The sequence below is a fragment of the Mobula hypostoma genome, chromosome 7 (assembly GCF_963921235.1).
Source record: "Mobula hypostoma chromosome 7, sMobHyp1.1, whole genome shotgun sequence".
Classification (NCBI taxonomy): domain Eukaryota; kingdom Metazoa; phylum Chordata; class Chondrichthyes; order Myliobatiformes; family Myliobatidae; genus Mobula; species Mobula hypostoma.
In genome coordinates this window covers 29,206,576-29,229,191 of record NC_086103.1, presented here as the reverse complement: position 1 = coordinate 29,229,191, position 22,616 = coordinate 29,206,576, and the positions used below count along the sequence as shown (strand labels likewise).

The 22,616-nt window shown below is 36.8% G+C and overlaps 1 protein-coding gene across 1 annotated transcript in view; it reads right to left on the bottom strand.

The window, feature by feature from the left end:
• Positions 1-22,616, bottom strand: part of LOC134349201 (protein KIBRA-like) — a 102,653-nt gene that overhangs the window by 16,713 nt on the left and 63,324 nt on the right. Inside the window, exons 8-18 of the mRNA XM_063053179.1 lie at positions 17,872-17,945; positions 16,728-16,970; positions 15,164-15,253; positions 11,985-12,655; positions 7,069-7,189; positions 5,761-5,838; positions 5,330-5,416; positions 4,623-4,815; positions 3,436-3,603; positions 1,814-1,914; positions 742-910 (exon numbers count right to left, since the gene is read on the bottom strand). Of these exons, the coding sequence (XP_062909249.1) occupies positions 742-910; positions 1,814-1,914; positions 3,436-3,603; positions 4,623-4,815; positions 5,330-5,416; positions 5,761-5,838; positions 7,069-7,189; positions 11,985-12,655; positions 15,164-15,253; positions 16,728-16,970; positions 17,872-17,945 (1,995 nt within the window). The remainder of the gene's footprint in view (positions 1-741; positions 911-1,813; positions 1,915-3,435; positions 3,604-4,622; positions 4,816-5,329; positions 5,417-5,760; positions 5,839-7,068; positions 7,190-11,984; positions 12,656-15,163; positions 15,254-16,727; positions 16,971-17,871; positions 17,946-22,616) is intronic.

Genomic DNA, 22,616 nt, shown 5'->3' with positions numbered 1-22,616 from the left:
TGTGCTTTTATGTTCATGACAGTTCAATCGCAAAATGCCAAAAATATCTCACATACAGTACCTTCCACTCAAATTTAAACTAATTAGTAATCTTATATATAAAAGGTAATAGTATTATTTGATACCGGGGCATTGTGGGGAGTTGGGTCAAACAGTTAATTTTCCTCTAAGTTTGAATATAAAGTATTGATGTTATAGGAAGGCAGCTTTTCAATAACTTTTTTGGTTGTGATACTACACTCAGATTCAAATGAACAGTTCATCTAAAGTGAATTCTCTTTGCCCTTGTTTTGCTTATTAACCTTTTCTCTCAAATTAAATTCATTCATATTCGCTGCAAATCAATGAATAATTCCAGTAACTGCCACAATTTATAGCAGCCATTAACTCAATCTGTAACAAGAGAAAATTTGCAGGTGCTGGAAATGCAAGTGACACACACAAAATGCTGGAGGAACTCAGCAGGCCAGGCAGCATCTATGGAAAAGAGTATAGTTGACGTTTCAGGCCAAGATCCTTCAGCAGGACTGGTGAAGGGTCTCGGCCTGAAACGTCGACTGTTTACTCTTTTCCATAGATGCTGCCTAGCCTGCTGAGCTGCTTCAGCATTTTGTGTGTGTAACACAATCTGTTATAGTTTTGCAACCAGGCAACCTGCTCCCAATGTTAGCTTTCTTATTGGTAGTTACTGTAACTTGAATGACATCTGCTGAGTTATTCAGAGAGATCTATTACACTTACCTTCACTGCATTTACTGCTGTGACTGTTGACCAACTGTCAGTCTGTTCGCTGGCAGTATCAGCGTAGTTTTCATTTTCCCAAGGAACTCCTTCACTGTCCACTTCTTGATCTTCATTGTCAGCTGCACCTCTCTTTCCAAAGTCACTTTTCCCTACTGGTACTTGTTGCCTGGAAACAAAGAAAGTACATGAAATACATTTGAAAATTTGTTCATATAAGTTTCTATTTATTTTTAAAATATGCTCCAATCTTTGACAGTTTATATGCTTACACTCCCTCAAGGATTAGTTTTAATTCTTTCCCTTTTCATATGAAGCTTTGAACTGCTTAATATCTGTAGATAATATTTTTAGGTATTTAATTACAACATAAGATGTCAGTCAACTCATAAATCTATCCTGGCTCTGATCAGTTTTCCTTTTAGTCCAATTGTCCCACCTATTTTCCACTCTCTCCAGGATACTCCTGCCATATAAACCGAGTAGGTTTAAGTTAAAGTAGCTGATTAACTTGCAGCAAGTCTCTACATGGAAGATTGAAGCATCCAGGGGAATCTCATGCAGTCAGAGAGCCTGACACAGACTGCACCTGAGATCGAGATTTCTGAGATCACTCCATAGTTTGAACTCATTTGCAAACTCAGTTCATAGTTTGGCTTTATTTGCAATATTTCTGTTTAAAATTCATTAAGTTCATTGTATTCTGTCCCAAAAAGATTTCCACTTTAACCCTGGGCTGGAGGAGTTGTTACTCTCAGACAGACTATTTCCTTGGCTTTGAGAAGTACAATGAAAGTGGGGGAAAAAAATAAAATCCATCAGTTTCCATTCTTGACTGCTACCTGAAAGTTTCTGCAAGTTGGATTTGTAACTTCAATGATGTTCCATGATTATATAGTCAACTTATGTTGATTTAATCATAATAATTTGTACAAAGTCTTGGCAGGCAATTTGTTCAAATAGAACAGGGCTTAGAGGATAGAAAGGGTAACTGCTGAGAACAAAAGAAAATCTATTCCATATTAAAAATTGTAGCATATACAAATTATTAAAAAGAATTTATAGTGTGTACCATTCTTCTTCAACACTTGATATATTTCTGTTGTTTTCTGGACTTTGTTCAACTGCCTCCAGTTCTGAAGTTGTTTGTTCCAGAAGTGTACACGTAGAATTCTACAAAAATAACACAACAGAAGTTGAAAATAATACTGAACCTTTTCTTGTAATTGCATTGTTGACAGTCAGAGTTATTTACAAAATCTTGGAAGAGAGACGAAAGTCTTAGGTCCATGAACCTATATCAATTAAAGCTTGAATAAAGACACTATATACAGTATAGTACTGTGCAAAGATCTTTGGTACATATATATATATCTCGAAGGTGCCTGAGACTTTTGCACAGTACTTTAATAATTTTATGTATTGCATTGTACTGCTGCTGCAAAAAGAAAAATCATGACATATGAGAGTGATGATACACTTGATTCTGATATGGGGTCTCTGGTGTGGATAGAGAGTGGGAAGAAGGCAGGGAGAGGAAATCATGGTTGGAAAAAGTGAAAAGGAGAGCAGAGGGAGCATTCTGTAATGATCAATAAACCAATTCTTTGGACTCAAATGACCTGCCTGGTGTCTCAAGGCTGGGTGCCTATGTACCCATGTCACCCCCCTGCCCCAGGCACTCCACTGCCACTTGTCACATAACCCTCCCCCAGCACTCCACCCTGGACAGTCTCAACATCCTTTGCTCCCACCAGATTTACAAACTCGTACTTCGCTCCACGTTGACAAATACAGTACTGTGCAAAAACCTTAGCACACCCTTGCTATATATATGTGCCGCAGCACTGAATTTTTGAGAGTATTACAAGTCGCAACAACTTTTGCAAAGAAAGAAGGAAAATGGGATTATAGTAACTCAGGATTTAGTGGGAGGATCCCGTGAATGCATGTTTGAGTCTGCAGCTATAGTGCACACTAACAACTGGTCTCTTTAATAACTGCCAAAGATGTAGTGTTTTATTAGCTGTTTGCAGGGAGGGTGTTATTTTCCGCTGCAGAATGATTTCATAAATCAATACAACAGAATAGCTAGAAAAAAACTTGCAGTTCTACAAACTTCTACAGGTATACTGTTGCAAATATCTTGATTGGTTGCATCATAGTCTAGTGTGGCAATTTGAAAATGCAGTTACACAGGAAGCTTCAGAGGATAGTGGACTCAGCCCAAAATATCATAAGCACATCCAACACAAAAGACTTTTGATATAAGACTAATAAAATGTTATGTCATCACTGGGCAATGAGGGGCTGGATCTTATGTAAAAGCACCACATACACTTGAAAGGTATATTGGTCAAAGATGTCACACAAGTGAGCATTAGTACTTTTTACACAGAATATGTTAATCTAAGGATTCCAAGAAAATATAGACCTGAAAACACCATTAAAGTATAGATTGGGTAAGTAGGAACATGAAGAAAGCCATGCATTATTTTCTATTTCTTGTACATACTTTTGAGTAAAGTTTACTTTTGAAATAAAAAATGTGATTGGCTCTTAAAAGCACCCTTAAAAGGCATTATATTACCCGCTAAACAGGAAATACTGAAGATGATTTGCTATAAATAAATGGATCTGAACCACAATCTGTGTGTCAATACAACTAAACTATTCTTTAAATATTTAACATACTTTCATTTCTCTTGTACTGTGATTAATTTCTGATTGAAGAACAGCTTCATCTTGTGCATGGTGCTTTATGTTTTGCTCTTGTAGATAATGGTGATTAAGGAGGTTGTACCAGTGTGTTGATTTTTCTCCACATCTATTCACATTTGCCAAGCTGATCTGAGCACCGCCCTGTTAAAATTTAAATAAATTATCATTCAAGGTTTAGGAGTGTAGTTAAAATGCAAACAAAAAAATCACATGAAACAAAAGAAAGTGTTATTGCTCAGAACCAAAGCAAATATCTCTATTCATAGCGTTGTGAATAAAATAAAAAATTTAACTTTTACAATTGAAGTTGTATTTCTTAACAATATGTACTTTTGCTGACATCGAATGGACAAGAAAAAGCCAATTTATTTAGTTTCTTTTGGTTTAATTTGGATCAGCACACGGACAGTCCCTGGATTACATAAGACTTCAGTTCCTGAATACTACCTTTAATCAGAAGCATTCTTTCCCATAGCTACCCATATACCTTACTATATTTCTTACTTTCATTTCATCAAATTCCTACACATGAGAAAAAAATCCCTCATTAGGAAGTGGGAATCTGCCTCTATTCATTACTATAAATCTTTATTTACTAATTTTAAAACTATTACATAATGCATAATGTTATCTTCCCGGACAACTCCAGCAGCTTGTTCAAAACCTGTGACTTCCACCACTAATAATGAAAAGGGCTTCAGGTGCATGGTAATGCCGCCACCAAAGGTTCCCTTACAAATAGCAGACCACACTGAACTGGAAATATATTTTCATTCCTTCATTCACAAATAAGAGAAAATCTACATATGCTGAAAATCCAGTTAAATGTACTCTTTTACATATATGCTGCCTGGCCTGCTGAGTTCCTCCAGAATTTTGTGTGTGTTGCTTCATTCCTTTATTGTTGTCCAAATCTTGAAACTCACTCCTCAGCAACACGAGTTCTCCATATTTTAAATGGTAGATCACCTTCATCTTCTCATGGTGATGCATGATAAAAGCAAGCTTTCCCAGGGAAACCCAGATTACATAAAAAAAAGACCAGAAAATTAAAAGGGAACAGAAAATGTATAAAAATCAACTGGACAATTCTTAATAGAGCAAATTATAAAAAAAAAGGTAATGTGTTTCAAGATTTAATATTAAGTACATTTACTGACCAAACACTCCTCCCGGTGAGATTTATCCACAGAACAAACATCAACTCGCAGAGTCTTCTGACGCAATGCGGGAAAGGAAATGGTGACCCAAAAAACTTCATTGTACACCACACTTTCAGCAATTACTACAGCCTTGGTGCGGAAGAGACAACTTGCATTTTCAGAGCATGGAAGCACAGCCACTCGGATATATCTGCACAAAAGAAAAATCAGGTCAGATTTCACTAGGTAAAACAGTATCATTATTTAAAGAATGATTGTTCAACATGGGTTTCCCTAACTCTAGGCTGGTGGAAATATGAACTTGGTGTTAAATATAGAGATGGTATGTACTTGGCTAGCCGTAGCACACAAAGTATGTTCATATATTCAGCTTTCTAAGCATAGTAGTTAGGAAGATGGAATCTGTTTTGTCAGGTGTTAATTTAAAAAAAATTGGTTCTAGTTCCACATCTTGTTCATCTCTGGTCTCACAAATCAACAAAATACCACAAAAAACTGTCATTCAATAATCTGTTATGTCTACAGGAATAAAGAACAAAAAAAAATCAAGTTTTTAAGTGTATTCTCTTTCTAAAATATTCTCTTAAATGTTACCCTTTCAGTTGAATTATTCTGTTCTTCAGTCAGTTTTACCTATTTATCTTGCTGCAAATGCGGTGCTGAACTCACACTCAACATGATTGCAAAGGTTTTTTCTTACTTACATAGTCTGGTTCTGTGCTATCATGAGTGCTGCTGGATTGCTCAATTGAATAATAAATACTGCAAATCTTTTGCTTTTATCATCATACCTGCAAGGAAAAAAGTTCCTGTTAGAGAAATTACATACCAAAAATTATCTGAATAAAGCCTATAAAGCCTAAAAAAGAAGAATCAACATTTAATTCTGAGCTGAGAAGCAAAGCAGCTTGATTAGTTTAATAAAGGCTTTCAATTATATCTCTTATCCATCAAATTTTTCCAACTTTCCAGCAAGGCCTTTATTTTGTCCCTTAATCTTCAATTATACAATTTCAAAATATTATTTTGGTTCAATTCAATCTTTACAAATGAGAAGCTCAATTCAGTTTTAAAAATAACAAACAACAAATATTTTTAAATGTTTTTACAAACTTAAGAACAACACAAATCTTACTTCATTCCTATCTGGAGTCTGGAAGCACCCAGTGCTTCTATTTCATCTTCAAAAAGTGCATCCTCTGTCTCACATAACCTATAGAGTTGGAGTAAAACAAGTAAAAGTACACAGATAAATATGCTTGCCAAGGTAATATTTTAATATTTTGCTTTTTATTCAGGAATTGTATTTGAATTCTAATCAATTTTGTTGAAGGAATGGGTAATTTATGGAGTAGAATCTGGAAGTGTACAGTATATTGAAACACTCCTTAAATGAAAAGCTGTAAAAAAAAATAAAATAAATAAACTATGGCATAAATGTCTACACAGTTTCAGAAGAGTACATAATCTCAAGTATTCATTGTGCTGGGATACAGGGTTGCAAACCATGGTGTGATACAAAAGGTGGAGTGAATGCTGATATAGCTGTAAGATGATGAATTTATAAAGCAGGGGAAAAGTTTTGTGGCAATGGAGAAGTCAATTGGAGTCTAAGAAAGGGAAAATCAATTTGTCATAATTGGGAGAAGAGAATTAGGCTTATTATGAATAATCACCATTTAGCCATTAAAATATAAAATGTATTGGAAAGCATGTGGGCAACAGTAAATCTGTATGGGCAATCACAGTTTTCTAATCTCTCTTAAATGAATAATGGAGAAAATCCTCAAACAAAATAGCCATTAAAATGACAACTTTAGGTGAGGTTCACATTTAAACACCGGCATAAAATTTTCAAAAAACATAAGCAGTAAAATTGCAATTAAAAACACTTGTATAGAAAATTATTTTTGTAATAATTAATTGCAAACTTCTATTTGATATTTGTATGCAAGTTAGGTAGTTATCAGAATCAGAATCATGTTTATTATCACCGGCATGTGTTGTGAAATTTGTTAACTTCGTAGCAGCAGTTCAATACAATACATAATATAGAAAGATAATAACAAATAAGTAAATCAATTACAGTAAGTGTATATATTAAAGACAAAAAATAGTGCAAAAATAGAAATTTTAAATAAATAAATAAACAAATAAATTTTTAAAAAGTGAGGAGTGTTCATGGGTTCTCTGTCCATTCAGGAATCATATGGCAGAGGGGAAGAAGCTGTTACTGAACCGCAGAGTGTGTGCCTTCGAGCTTATGTACCTCCTTCCTGAATTATTTTATATTCTGTTCATGTATTGTTTTTTGCAGTCAGCAAATGGTAGGCTTCATGGCCAAAACAAAAGGGTTTTCCAAGAACACAAAGAGAAATTAGGGTAACCAAAAACTTATTTTTTATAAGTTCAGTCAGAAATAGACAGAAAATACATGATGTACCTTTTCACTGCTTCATATACTCCACTATCACCTGCTACTGACTCATCTGATACTGCTGCTGAAACACAAGCAATTTTGGGATGCAGAACTGCTCCAGTCATCTCGGTTTGAGTACTGGCATCTAAAAATGAAAGTAACAGGGGTTAAAATAAATCTACATCATTTTCCTTTTCTCAAAAGGCTTATAATTACTTTCTGGTAAAAATAGCAATAGAAAGACAAATACAATTCCTGGAAAACAGTAGCAAAGTGAGAAAGTGCTCTAATTAACTGCTTTAAATAAAAGCAAATCCACCTGCAACAACTATTTGATCTAGTGAACAACTATTAGAGTAAAGGTGAAGATTCAAACTAAAATAGTTCAATTGATGAATGTTGTCACGATTCTTCAGTGAAAAGCTCAAAATGATGATCTTAGCAGTTTTCATACCAAATCTTATCATTTTTCAGTGTGTTTGCATTGAATGTACCAGCAGTAAGTAAAATATACACACCAGGGTGTGACATACTCTGGCACGGATTTTGACCAATCCAAGGTTTTAAGCAAACCTAGCGAGAAGATTCGTATATCCTAACCTTAAAGATCCAACGTTCTCATGATTCAGCATGGAGAACTGTGCAAGCAACTTTTCCATTTAAGACAGGTGATAAATGGAAATCAGGGAACAATATAAGTGTTAATAATAAATATTAAGACAAAGGATTTAATATGCTGAAGAGTTTTAGTTGATTAGAAAGAGTCAGCCTCTGTCTACAAAAGATTAGTCTCATCACATAAACTTGATAGAAATTTTGCAGATCATGAGCTATAAAGTAACATTTATAAAGCCCTTAGAGTCATCGGCAAGAGCAGAATTGTACTCAATCACAAGATGCAACCTCATGACCCAGCAAATCCTTTGCTCTACCATCTTTACTAAGCCAGGGGACCAACCTGGTTTCAGGTGACAAAACAGCATGCAAGCACCAAGATGCCACTGAGATGTCAAGCTGGTTAAGATACATGTCAGTCTGAGAATTAAATCAAAACTTTGGGGAAGAGGTCCAATAAAAAATAGGGTGATTTGATGGGACCAAGGGACCATCAATAAAGTTTTGGAGAATTCAGGGGAAAGAAAATGAGCAAGATCACACAGTGGAGCCAGACCCCCGAGAAGGTTGCAGATAGAAGACACGAAGGAAGGATAGGTGACATATGAAGGATATCAAAAGGACACGATGGCACTAGAAGATAATTCATTGATACTGATTTTGGTCATGAGCCTTAAGTAATGCCACTGAGCAACTTAACTGTTCTATCAAGTATTTCTTGATACGTTCAGATGCCATGTTTCAGTCCACCAGGAAATCAAAATTACTTTGTTTTCTGCCTCTCTACCATCAAATCAGTCAAAGAAGGACTTACTTAAGAAAGCAGCTGGTTCTGAAAAGGATGTTGGTTTCCACCCCTAGCCATCCCATTAAAAACCAATAGTGGCAAGACTGAAATTTTCTTTTCATTTCTTTCTCATCCAAACACACAAAAAACAAAATCTAGAGAAACCTGGTGGTTCTAGTCTCCATTTTATTTTTACCTGTTTCCCGATTTATTTTCAATACATGTATTTAGATAATTTATATTTTTATTATTATTACCTTATTTGTTGTTTCTCTAACATTATCTGTGACACTTCTTTAAGTGATGTTAGATTTTGCAATGTCACAGCATACTATTCTAATTAAAAAAATAAATGCAGTGGCAAGCTTATTCTCAATGATACACTATGGCAATGACAGAAAAAAGTGATTGAGAAATATTTCAAAATAGAAACCTGCTTCATTATTTTATTAGATGGGCTGTCAGATCAATTAAACTATTCTAACCAAGCATAATTTGGGTTCAAGGCTATACACAGTTAGAAAGTGCACAGCATAAAACTTGATTTTATCCATTGTAAAAAAACACTGTGACTTCCATAGCTTCTTCCCAAATAAATATACTGTTGTAGCAATTTGCTGAAAAGAACATTATGATTGTTGCCAACAACAGGAATTCTGCAGATGCTGGAAATGCAAGCAACACACATAAAAGTTGCTGGTGGATGCAGCAGGCCAGGCAGCATCTCTAGGAAGAGGTGCAGTCGACATTTCAGGCCGAGACCCTTCATCAGGACTCACGAAGGGTCTCGACCTGAAACGTCGACTGCACCGCTTCCTAGAGATGCTGCCTGGCCTGCTGTGTTCACCAGCAACTTTTATGTGTGTAGTTATGATTGTTGCCCATCATTTCAATTACTTACAGGTGAACCCAAACCTGCAAATACACATTCTGAAAAGAAATATCATTCTAGCTGATAGAATATTGTAATTAGTCACAAGAGGCTAATGACTTTGGCATTTAATTTTCTCTGAATTCTTTAAATTCCTATGAACAGCATTCCAGTGGAACCTCAAAGCTAATTAATAATCTAATTTTCTTCACCACTGACTATACCTTTAATCTACTATAAAAACAACCACGAGCAAGTAGTTGGATTGCTGCTTATGCTAAATAATTATATACTTCAGGCTGATTTACAGTACTGTGCTAAAGTCTTAGGCACGCACATATATAGCTAGGGTGCCAAAGATTTTTGCACAGTTCTGTAGTAATTTTATGTCTTGCACTGTACTGCTGATGATGCTGCAGAGAAAAATAAATTTGTGAGTAATGATAAACCTGATTCTGACTATGTGTCTCTACTGCAAACTAAGAGTGGGATGGGGGCAGGAGAGGGAATCATGGTTGGGAAAAGGGGAAGGAGAGGGGCGGAAACGTGAATTACCAGAGAGACATTCTGTAATAATCAATAAACCAAATGTTTGGAATCAAATGATCTTGCCTGGTGTCTCAGGGCTAGGTGTGTCTGCACATTTGCCACCAGCTCCCGCCCCTAGCACTCCTTCTCTGCCACCTGTCCCACACCCCTCCTGCAGCACTCCACCCTTGCCATTCACAGTATCCTTTGCTCCAGTCAGATTTACAAACTCGCTCTCTGCTCCACATTGAACAAAGCCTAGCAAAGCAGAGATCTTTTAAATATTTCCTCAATTGGAATGAGGTGCAAGTTTATACCTCCCCAAAAGTGGGGACGCAACTAGATAGTGTGATACAAAAAGTACATGGTATATCCAACCTTTACTGGTGAGGTAACTGAGCATTAAAGTTGGGAATGCATATTGTAGCTGTATAAAACGTTGCTTAGGCCACTTTTGGAATATGATATGCAGTTCTGGTCGCCACGTTACAAGAAGGTGGTGGAGGCGTTGGACAGAATGTAGAAGAGTTTCACCAGGATGTTGCGTGAATTAGAGAGTATTAGCTATATGGAATGATCGGAAAATAACCAAATGATTTCTCTAGAATGTTGGAGGCTGAGGGGTGACCTGATAGAAGTATCATGAAAGACAGACAGTGTAAACCAGAGTGGAAATCTCAAATACTGGAGGGCATAGAGCAGTAGTTACCTGGTTTGCACTGCCAGGGAAAGTGGTAGAAGTGACAACAATATTTAAGAGGCATTTAAACAGGCACAAAAATTGGCAGGGGATGGAAGGATGGATGCCTGTGTTGGCAGATGGGATTAGTTTAAGCACAGACATTGTGGGCTCAAAAGCCTGTTCCTATACTCCTTTATATTTTATCAACATGGAAAACTGGTTGCTTAGAACCTAATGGAAGCCACACAACACTAGCCTGCACAATCATTACCTTATCAGCCTTTTTCAAATTAACAACAAAGTAAGCTGCCATCAATAGAGCCATCAGGTGTAATGCACATGATCACATTTTCACATTGATTTTCACATCAATGATCACTTTGAGGTATTATTTCTTCAGATATTGAACACTGTAGGGGAAAAGAAAGGAGGAGCACAGAAGTTTTTTTACTTCAAGAGCCAAATTGCTCTTCTGATCTCAAGGTAGGGCAAGAACATTATGCCAACTCAGAAGAGGAGGGAAGAGCAACATCTTAATGTGACTTCAATCTAAAAGGGCACCACGTCTTATTGTTTCCTTGTAGCTGATTGGTTTATATCCCCAAACATACCTAATAGCCTTGCATAAAGCACTATAATAATCAAGCAAGTGCGCTCAGGGTGCAAATATTCAAAACAAAAAGACAAATCGTAGCTATTTAGGAACATGCGTGCACAAATAACTGAAAGATTTAATATTATGATGCAACTAAGAGCAAGAAACAGCTTCAATTGATTGCTAAGTTGCCCTTTTTCTTTGACTTATCACTAAATTTGAAAGTAACCACCTTTAACAATTAAGAACATTTTTGTGTTTAAAATGAAAACAGTTTAATAGTGCCTGAATCCATTTCAATGTCAATTTCAAAACATTCACAAACATTTGATTTTGGAGATAGTTTTGACAATCATTGAATGTGGGGTTGAGAGCACACTGCCTTTCTGCATTTGCAGACCTGGATGACCCACTGCAAACTGGGTTTCTGGTCGTGCCCAAGAGCATGCTGTAAGAAACTATGTGGTTCAAACAAAAAAAAGATGGCAATTTCAGGGCACTAGACAATATGCTCAGTTTGAAGAGGTATGCAAGCCTCAGGCGATCTTCTAAATCAATACTTAGTCAAGTGTTCTTTGTGTACCAAAACAATAACTCTGTTTTCATATCAAATACACCATTTCTCAATCTAATTTCCATTAATAGGAAACACAAACTTGATTGTTATCACTTGATCTGGCAAGCTATTGATTTTATTTTACAAATGTTTGCCTGCTATGGCAAATCACAAAAAAAATTGCTCTAAACAGATACCATTGAATGAATCATTCAAAAAATATGTACTTATGGACTCATTTAAAAATGAAACTACCAGGATATTTAAACCAGAGCATTTCATGACATAATGCATTATAAACCTCACCTCCTATTCTTTCATCAGATTTAGCAGAAGTTCCAGTCACTTCAGACTGTACGTTTGATGAATTACTATATGGTCCAGATTCAGACTTGTTCTCAGTCTCCAAATTTAAACAAGGTAAAAAGACTGTATCTGGAGGCACAGATTTTGAAGGAATCTGATTATCATTCTCAGTGTACATATTAAAATTAGCAATAGTTTCTTGCAGCTCTGTTTCTTCAAAGTCTGTATTGGCATGCATTGAAAGAGATTCCCCTGAAGATATCAAAAACTGGGTATCTTTAACCACAGGAGAACCAGGTGGTGATAAGGAGGATAAAGACGACCTTGGACTTAATGAAGCTAGAGACTTGGGCGTCTCAGACAAATATCTCCGTGTGTGAATCTTGCTTAGATTTCCATAAGAATCGATGTGTGAGAAACAGTTATGAGTATTTGCCACCTCATTTTCATGTATGGTGGTTATAGAACTTGCAGGTCTAGTGTTTGAGGTATCCTCTTGAAGCAATATATCTAACTTATACTGATAATCTAAGTCTACTGTTTGTTCCAGAAAATCATAGTACAGGTCAGAACTTGAAGATTCGAGGCTAGATGCACCAAGAGATCCATGGCTGGATGTCAATGACCCTTTGCTGCTACCAGACGATAAAGAAAGAGTGCTGGTTGAAAGACTTTGGGGGGGTGGGGGGGAGAAATAAACACAATTATTAGTATTCCAATAAAATAGTTTTGGCAATATTATAAACATAAACATCTTTACTGAATTAAAACAAAGCATGTAGGAAATAAAATTACTTTCAGGATAAGAGGTTGACCAGTAAGGAGAGTATAACAACTCAAGAGGATTGCAAATAGAACCTTTTATCCAAGAAAGCCGTGAATGTCAAACAAAAACTGAAAATGCTTCAATTATTCAACACTTTAGATAGCACTTTTGGATAGAAAAATCAAGTTAGTGTATCAGGTCAGAGATATTTTATTTGAACTGAGGAATCGAGCAGAGAGATACAGTACAGAAACATGTCCTTTAGCCCTCCATCAAACAACCATTTTAAAGCTAATCCTACCTTAACCCATTTGATTCTCCTAACTTTCCCAACAGTTCCCTTATCATTCTATCACTCATCTACACAGTTGGGCAACTTGTCCTGGCCAAAATCTACTAATCTCCAAATATTTGGGATATGGGAGGAAACTGGAGTGTACAGTGGAAACCCACGTGGTCATAAGGAGAATGTACAGACTGGAGGCCAGAAATGAATCTGGGAGCTGTGAGGCAGCATTCTGCTAGCTGTGTTTCTGTGACACCCCTAAAGCTGTTGGAACTCAAGCGTGTTTCCATTGCAGAGAACAAGGAAGAGTAGAAAGAACAAAGAGAATATTTGTGATAGGGGTGAAGATTAAGACAAACTGAATGACTTAAATGATGGTGGCTTCAGCTAAGAGAGAGAATTGAAGGTCAGTGAATCGCTATTGGTATGTCTGAAAGCATGGTAAATAAAAGGAAATGAAAATTCAGAGAGATTAAAAAGACCAATGCTGAAACTAAATAATTAACTTTGGTCTCACCATCCCTCCCCATATTGTGCAACTTAAAACAAGTTTGATTTTAAATTTTTTCTAACTTTGCTGAAAGTTTATTAATCTGAAATGTTAACACAACAAGTGCTACCAGTATTTTGCATTTATATTTGGTATTATCAGCCAACTTGAATGTTTCAGAATTGAGTACATACAAACCAAAATCCCTATTTTTTTTTTTGGAAATGGGAAACAGATAAGAAAAAGATAAAAAAACAACCAACTTCTGGATAAACCAAGCAGGTCAGGCAGCATCTATGGAGGGAAAGGAATGGCTGCAGCTTCTGGCCAAGAATCCGCATCTGAACTTATTACCTTCCTTACTTATCAAAGTCCAGTATTTCCATCTCTTCTGACTCCATTCATCACCCTCCAGCCTCGTTCTCCACTCTGATCCTCTCCATCACCCAGCGGGCCCCTTATGCCCTTTCATTTTCGTCACTGGTTTCCACATATTACAGTTGGCCTTTTTATCAACTCCACCCCATCCCCTTCCCCTGGTAGCTCCATCTGCCCATCCAGTCCTCACTGAACCTTGGTCCACCTATCACTACCAAAATACAATTGTGTGTAAAAACCCAAGGTGAGAGAGGACAGAGGGGACTAGAGCAATAGTGATTGGCTATTTGCCGTTCGCTGCTATGTTAATAGGATCTAGAAGGAGTTTAGCATTATCTGGGTTTATGTTTTATGAGTCGGCTGGTGTGAATCCTTCCAGGTGAGGCGACAAGTCACCTGTGAGTCGGCTGGGGTGATATACTGCGTCCGGTGCTCCCGGTGCGGCCTTCTATATATTGGTGAGACCCGACGCAGACTGGGAGACCGTTTCGCTGAACATCTACGCTCTGTCCGCCAGAGAAAGCAGGATCTCCCAGTGGCCACACATTTTAATTCCATGTCCCATTCCCATTCTGATATGTCTATCCACAGCCTCCTCTACTGTCAAGATGAAGCCACACTCAGTTGGAGGAACAACACCTTACATTCCATCTGGGTAGCCTCCAACCTGATGGCATAAACATTGACTTCTCTAACTTCCGTTAATGCCCCTCCTCCCGTTCTTATGCCATCCCTTATTATTTATTTTCTCTCTCTCTCACAATAACTCCTTGCCTGTTCTCCAACTTCCTCTGGCGCTCCCCTCCCCCTTTCTTTCTCCCTAGGCCTCCCGTCCCATGACCCTCTCCCTCCTCCAGCCTTGTATCCCTTTCTCCAATCAACTTTCCAGCTCTCAGCTCTTTCCCTCCCCCTCCTGTCTTCTTCTATCATTTCGGATCTACCCCTCCCCCTCCCACTTTCAAATCTCTTACTATCTCTTCAGTTAGTCCTAACGAAGGGTCTTGGCCCGAAACATCGACTGTGTTTCTTCCTATGGATGCTGTCTGGCCTGCTGCGTTCCACCAGCATTTTGTGTGCGTTGCTTATGTTTTAAGTGATCATTTTCCTATGAAATTCTGTCATGTAACACATAGATTTTGCAGTACACAATACAATTCCTAACCTCCAGCTTTGACAAAACACAGCAGTAGCATTGTAACAATTCTTTGATAACATTTTTTTCAATGATTACTTGTCCACATATTCACAGAATAACTCACCTTTGAAGTTGTGAGTGTAATATTGATGCCAAGCGTGTTGCTTCTTCTAACTCCCTCAACAAGTAGTTCCTCCTGCTGTGCATTTTTAATCTGCAGAATATAACTTCATTATAAATGTATTATAACAATAAATTTCCCCACTAAATGTTGATTGATTTTAACCTTGCATGCCAACATTCATGGTCATTTTGTAAAAATGTGTTAAAATATGTTACAAAAATGTTAGCATTTAAAACACAAAAATGGGCTAATAAATTCAAAAGGTCTACCAATATTCTTATCTAGATCTCATCTGTAAATTCTGAGGCTCATTTTCATTTTATGACTCCATGTCACTTCTTAGTATTGTTTCAAGAGAAAATATTTTCTCAGAGTAAACAGCAATTAATCATTATCTATATTTCAAAATTGGTTTAGCATCACATTAAAATAATTCCTTTGGACCAGCTTTGAAGGATTTCACTTAATATTTTTTGTTTTCTATTTGCTGCTAAAGCAGAATGTCTATGGTGTAAAGATATACAATGGACTCCGGTCAATTGGGACACATCGGGACCAATATATTTTGGCCCAATTAAGCGGCTGCTCCAATTAGCCGGTTTCATGGAAATAGTTAAAAAGGTATTAAACAACAGATGAACTACCATTTAACTGAGTAATAATTTGACAGGGATTTCATCCAGTGTATGCTGCCCTGTTATTTTGGTTGACCCTAATTGAACAAAATCAGTGCAGACACCTAGTGCAGACTATGGATTGCCTTCATACACTGTTTTCAATGATTACATCCTCCAAAACTTCAGTTTCATTGTAACATTCAAAATGATTATCAATACCGTCAAATTCTTCATTGTTCCCAACTTGTTGATGTAGTGAAATTATTTCATTTTCCACTCCCGGCCGTTTCTGGCATCTCCAAATCTGAATGCTTGAAACCACAGTGAGCAAAGTTCTAAATTGACTTACTGCTTATTTCCTGCCAGCTGTCAGAGACGAAAATCACTGCTTTTTGAACACAAACATATGCAACTGATGCTATTTAAAAACTGTTTAGCAATAGACTCCTGCCCCAACTAAGTGGCGTAATATCCCAAATAAATGAAGGCTGTTTTCTCAATTTGTTATTTGTTCTTTAAGAGCTGTCCTATATAAGCGGCTGCCCCAATGAACCGGAATCCATTGTATCATCATTAGCAGATACAATAGGGTCTTTTAAGAGACTCTTAGGTAGGTCCATGGAGCTTTAGAAAAATAGAGGGCTATGTGGTAGGGTAATTCTAGGCCATTTCTAGAGTAGGTTACATGGTTGGCAGAACATTGTGGGCCGAAGGCTTGTAATGTGCTGTAGACTTCTATGATTCTAAAATTCTACGATCATCAGCTTGTTTTCATTGTTGTATTTCTGCTGAACTGAGCAAGATAACCAATTCAACTGGTTTTTTTTTTACCAGTTTTCATTCAGCAAGTGCATATTATTTTATTTGCAAATTGATAATTTCTAAAACATACATTTTTAGCAATTGCATATGACATTGAAACTACTTCAGTAAGTTAGATTACAAACCTTTCTGTGAGTGCTTTGCTTTGTGTATCTCTTGCTACCTGTAGGTCCTCTGCTAGTTGCTTTCGTTCCATTTCCAGCCGCTCCACCTCACTGGGTACCCATTTGCGAGGGTTTATAAACTGCAGTTCCTTCAATAGCTCTTCTTTCTCATTAATCAATATAAGTCTGTCTCGCTCTGCATCCAATACTCCAGGCCATGTCTCACTAGTGAGCTTAGCCAGCTCAATTTTGATGTTTGAAATCCTGTCATAAAATTTTTAAAAATCACTGAAAACTAAACCAGAAGGGCAGACAATCATAATTTGTCTTTGAACCCATCTTTTGGGCCTACAGCATTCTCAAGTTCAATCAATTTTAAGTCTGAGCATACACTATGGTAGAACCAAGCATAATTTAATTACATTTTTACAATGGAATAATAATTTAACAGAATTTTTGTTAATTTTACATCGGTAATTATATCAGTAACTCCCAAAAATTGTGCACACGCTTGGTAACAATTTCCCATTTGAAATTTGGGATTAAAAATCTAACTTGTATCAACTAACGCCTCATTTCAAGTTAACTGATACAATTCTATGCTTATGTGATAAAATGTTAAGTAACTTGAGAGAAAAATACCAATATGAAAATTATTTATGAACCATGGTACAGCTGCAGCACCATAGCAGTTAGCGCAAAGCTTTACAGCATCAGCAATTGTCAATTGAGTTCAATTCCCCCTGCTGTCGGTAAAGAGTTTATATGTTCTCCCCATGACTGCGTGGGTACCCCCGTTTCCTCCCACATTCCAAAGATGTATGTGTTAGGGTTAGTAAATTGTGAAAATGCTAATTTGATGCCGGGAGCATGGTAACACTTGCAGGCTGCTCCCAGCATATTCTTGGACTGTGTCAGTTGCTGATGCAAATGATGCATTTCGATATGTTTCAATGTGTATGTGACAAATAAATATTATAGTATTTCAGTCATTTAACTTCATTTAGGAAATTTAGTACCCTCCAGGACATAAGCAGTTCAGACAATTGATAAGCAGCTATCAGAACCTCATATGTTGACCGTTTTTTGTGGCAGCTCATACTCTGGAGACAATTTTTCAATTGTTTCAATTTGCATGGGAAAAAATAATTAACTGTGCACTGACCTTCTCTTTGATTCTTCATACTGCAGGCTAAGCCTCACCTTGTCAGCCAATTTGGTGTTTCTACCACAAACAAACTGAATACAAAACAGATTAAAAATAAAGCAAATTAAAGAAAAGAAGCCTTTTGAGGCATTTTTCATTTTTCAGCATATAGTCGATATTTGCGAAGGAAGTAGTTTTGCATTATGTTGACAGTCATTTTAGAATCAACAGTGCCATATCTATTGTTTATAATACAGCCATGTTTATCAACGATTTAAAGCAAAGAGGAAAAAGCGCACTGTGAGCAGGTCATAACACATCAGCAATGGGGTGTGAACAAATAAAGTGAATAGACACAATGTTGACAGATGGAGGGCAACATGGGGAAGAGTTCTACCACACTCATTCATTATGCAAGTCGTATGAGTCACAAGCAGCAGCATTGGTCTTAGCTAGAAGACAAAGAGCTGTTTTTCTCCAGGGTCGATTTTCTTCAGGGTAGTTTCCCATATATCTTACCACTTTATAGCAATTCCTTTGAATTTTACTCCAGCTCTCACTACCTTTCTCCACATGGGCTAGATCATCTATTGGATCTTTTGATCTCCTCTCCTAAACCACCCTACTTCAGCACCAAACCCCTCTTCATCATCTCCCTAGTTATAGTGTACTCTAACCATCTCCCAACGAACATTAACAAGAGAAAATCTACAGATACTGGAAATCCAAGCACGCACACAAAATGCTGGAGGAACTCAGCAGGCCAGGCAGCATCTATGCTAAAAAGCACAGTTGATGTTTCAGGGGGACTTCCGGTAGCGCTCATGGAGTGAAGTCGCGTTCTTGACTCGCTCCATTACCTCTGAGTTTTTTTTCTCTATGGTCAGCTATACTTTAATTAACCATTAAGGCATCAATTTTTACAATACTTTGAGTTAAACTGAATTCTCTGACAATTGGATGATACTTAGATCTGCTATGTCTAAGAACGGGAAAAACGGCAAGGATGGTAAACCTCCGGTTAAACTGAAAGCTACGGATCTCCCCCCGACTGAATCACCGGTGACTTTGAAAGCGATATCGGAGTTAATTCAGAGGGAAATTTCAACCTCTGTTAGGGAGATGATTCGTACGGAAATTGCAGGCTTTGTTAAAGACCTGATTCATACGGAAATCTCAACTAATTTCCAGAAAATTGCCGATTTAATTGATAAGATGCAGACATGTATTGCGGAACATCAGTCGGCTATATCTGATCTTCAAAAATTCGCGCAACAAAGTGAGCTTAAGATGGGGAAAATCGAAGAAACAATTAATGTAATGAAGAAGAAACTTGACTTTTTGACTTTTAAAAACTCTGACTTGGAATCTAGAATGCGACGGCAGAATTTACGAATGATTGGCATGAGGGAAGCTGTTGAAGCTAATAATCCCATGAAATATTTCTCTCAACTTTTAAAAGATGCATTCCCTACTGTATTTCCTGACCAACCACCGCTACTGGATCGTGTTCACAGAATCCTATCATACTCGTCTAGGTCAGATAGACCTAGGCATGTTATCTTACGTTTTCATTACTTTCAAGACAAGGAGAGACTGTTTCGATTCGCTCGATCTAAAGGTTTCATTGATTTTTCGGATCTTAAGTTCCGATTCGTGGAAGATTTCAGTAAACCAATCTGGGACCAACGGGTCCGTTACAGATCCGTGATGTCGGAATTCTATAAGAAGGATTTAAGACCAGCGCTGCTGTACCCTGCACGTCTAAGGATTCGCATGTTAGATGGAGCCCTTCGTTTTTTTGATTCTCCATCGGATGCCCAGAGTTATCTGGATCAACTTTCATCTTCAACATCTTAATTGCCTTTTTTTTAATTATCTCCGTTGATCGGAGGCTGTGAATTGGTTGGTTTTAACTTTTCTGTGCCCTATTTGGGCAGAAAAGTTTACTTTTGATTTCTTAATATGGCTGCTAAACTTTCTTTTTAACTGCGTCATTTCTTTCTTTTCCCAGGGGATTCTGGGTGGTTACTTCCCTTTTGTCATCTTACGTATTTCCTGTGCGGCCTTAAATTTTGTAGTTTTTTTAAAAATTTTATTCTGTTTTGCTTTTTATAATCACTTTATGTTAATAATCCTATTTTTTTTGTTGCTGTGTCTATTCATGAGTTTGAGGTTTATTGTGGTTTTTTTTTAATATATATTTTCCGGCTTTTGTTCTGTTCTGTGTGTATTCTAATTGAGCTAACTTTTTTTTACTTATTTTTTTACTGTTTTACAATTAGCTGATCCTTTTCATATTTATACCTTTTTTTTAGGGAGCGTATACCGGAAGTCATGGGGGTAGTTTTAGCGCTTGCTTCTTTCTGGCGGGTCTGCTTTAGATTTTGCCTTGGGGTCTTGGGGTGGGGGGTGGTGGGAGGGGCTTCACGTTTTAGTTTGTTTTTCTTTGGGCTATATACATTATTGAAGTACTGGTTGCGTCCTTTTCCCCGGTATCTTTTGTATGTTCTGTTTCCTCTCCGGGTTTGTGGGTCGCGCCTATTGTCAATCCTCCTTGTTGTGGGTTGACTTTAGGATTTATGGAGTCTATTATTAATTTTGTCTCCTGGAATACTAATGGTCTTAATCATCCTATTAAAAGAAAAAAAGTTTTTAAAGTGTTCCGGAGACTTAAAGCACAAATTTTATTTTTACAAGAGACCCATGTACGGAGGGGGGACAGACTACGTTTTTTCAAATTCTGGAAGGGACAACAATTTCATTCGAACTCCAATGCTAAGATTCGAGGCGTCTCTATTTTTATAGATTCCTCAATTACTTTTATACAACAGGATATTATCTCTGATCCGAATGGTAGATTTTTATTGGTTAGTGGTTTACTATTTAATAAAAAAGTAGTTTTGGTTAATGTTTATGCTCCTAATATGGATTGTCCGGAATTTTATAAATCATTGTTTGATCAGTTTCCGAATTTGAACGAGTTTTCATTGATTTGGGGCGGAGATCTTAATACCTGTTTATCTCCAGCTTTGGACCGTTCGGCTCCTTTACGGACTTTACCTAATAAATCTGCAAATTTGATTAATTTTTTCCTTTCTGATTCTGGGTCGACGGACATTTGGCGTTTTCTGCATCCTCAGGAAAAAGATTTTTCCTTCTTTTCACATGTTCATCATTCCTATTCAAGAATTGATTATTTTTTCATTGATTCTCGTCTCATTCCTTCAGTGATTAAATGTGATTATGATTCTATAACCATTTCGGATCATGCTCCACTTAAGCTTTCTATTAAAATTATGGCCAATATACCAAACAATAGACAATGGCGTTTTAATTCGCTGTTGCTTCAGGACTCGGACTTTGTTAATTTTATGAATGAACAGATTGAGCTTTTTTTTACAATTAACCATACAGAAGATATTTCGGTTAACACTCTTTGGGACACTTTTAAAGCCTATATTCGGGGTCAGATTATTTCGTATTCCGTTGCTTTGAGGAAGAAACAGAAGCAGGAGGAGATGGCAATTGTGGACAAGATTAAAGAAATTGATAAGAAATATGTTATGGCTCCTTCTGAGGAGCTATACAAACAAAGAACTGAACTTCAAATGGAACACAGTTTACTACTCTCGTCCTCGATTGTAAACCAATTAAAGAAAACAAGAAGTGATTTTTATGTTCACAGTGATAAAATTGGCAAGCTGCTGGCTAATCAATTGAAATCTAATTATGTTAAATCTCAAATCAATCAGATTTATAACCAAAATGATCGATTGATATTGGATCATGTGGGGATTAATCAAACCTTTTGTGATTTTTATTCTTCTTTATATCAATCAGAGTCTCCTCGAGATTCTAAATATATGAATGATTTTTTAGATAAGTTAGACTTCCCTCAGATTTCACAGGATATGTCTTCTTTATTAGATACTTCCATTACAATGGATGAGATTAAGAATGTTATTTTTTCTATGAATCTGGGGAAAGCTCCTGGCCCTGATGGGTTTACCGTTGAATTTTATAAATGTTTTGCTTCTTTATTGATTCCTTGGCTCTGTAAGGTTTTTGAGGCTTCTTTGAAACTTGGTAAACTTCCGGAATCTTTTAATAGAGCATCAATTTCTTTAATACTAAAGAAGGATAAAGACCCTGCTCAATGTGCATCTTATAGACCAATATCTTTATTAAATGTTGATTCTAAAGTTTTTTCTAAGTTATTAGCAAATAGACTAGAAAAAGTACTTCCTTCTATTATTTCGGAAGACCAAACGGGTTTTATTAAAGGCCGTTACTCTTTTTATAACATTCGTACATTGTTAAATATCGTTTATACTCCCTCACAAAATGTTCCTGAGTGTGTTATTTCTTTAGATGCCGAGAAAGCTTTTGATAGAGTAGAATGGCCTTATTTATTTAAGGTGCTTGAAATGTTTAATTTTAGCTTGAAATTTATATCCTGGATTAAACTGTTATATTACTCCCCTGTAGCCTCGGTTCGTACTAACTCTTTAAACTCACCTTTCTTTCCTCTCTTTCGTGGTACTCGACAAGGCTGTCCTCTTAGTCCCCTATTATTTGATATTGCATTAGAACCTCTTGCAATTGCTATTCGAGAATCTTCAAATATTACTGGGATAACTCGGGGATTAAAGTCCCATAAATTATCACTCTATGCTGATGATTTACTTTTATATATTTCTAATCCTGAGAGATCTATTCCTGCTGTTTTAGAGTTATTAGCACAATTTGGTCTTTTCTCA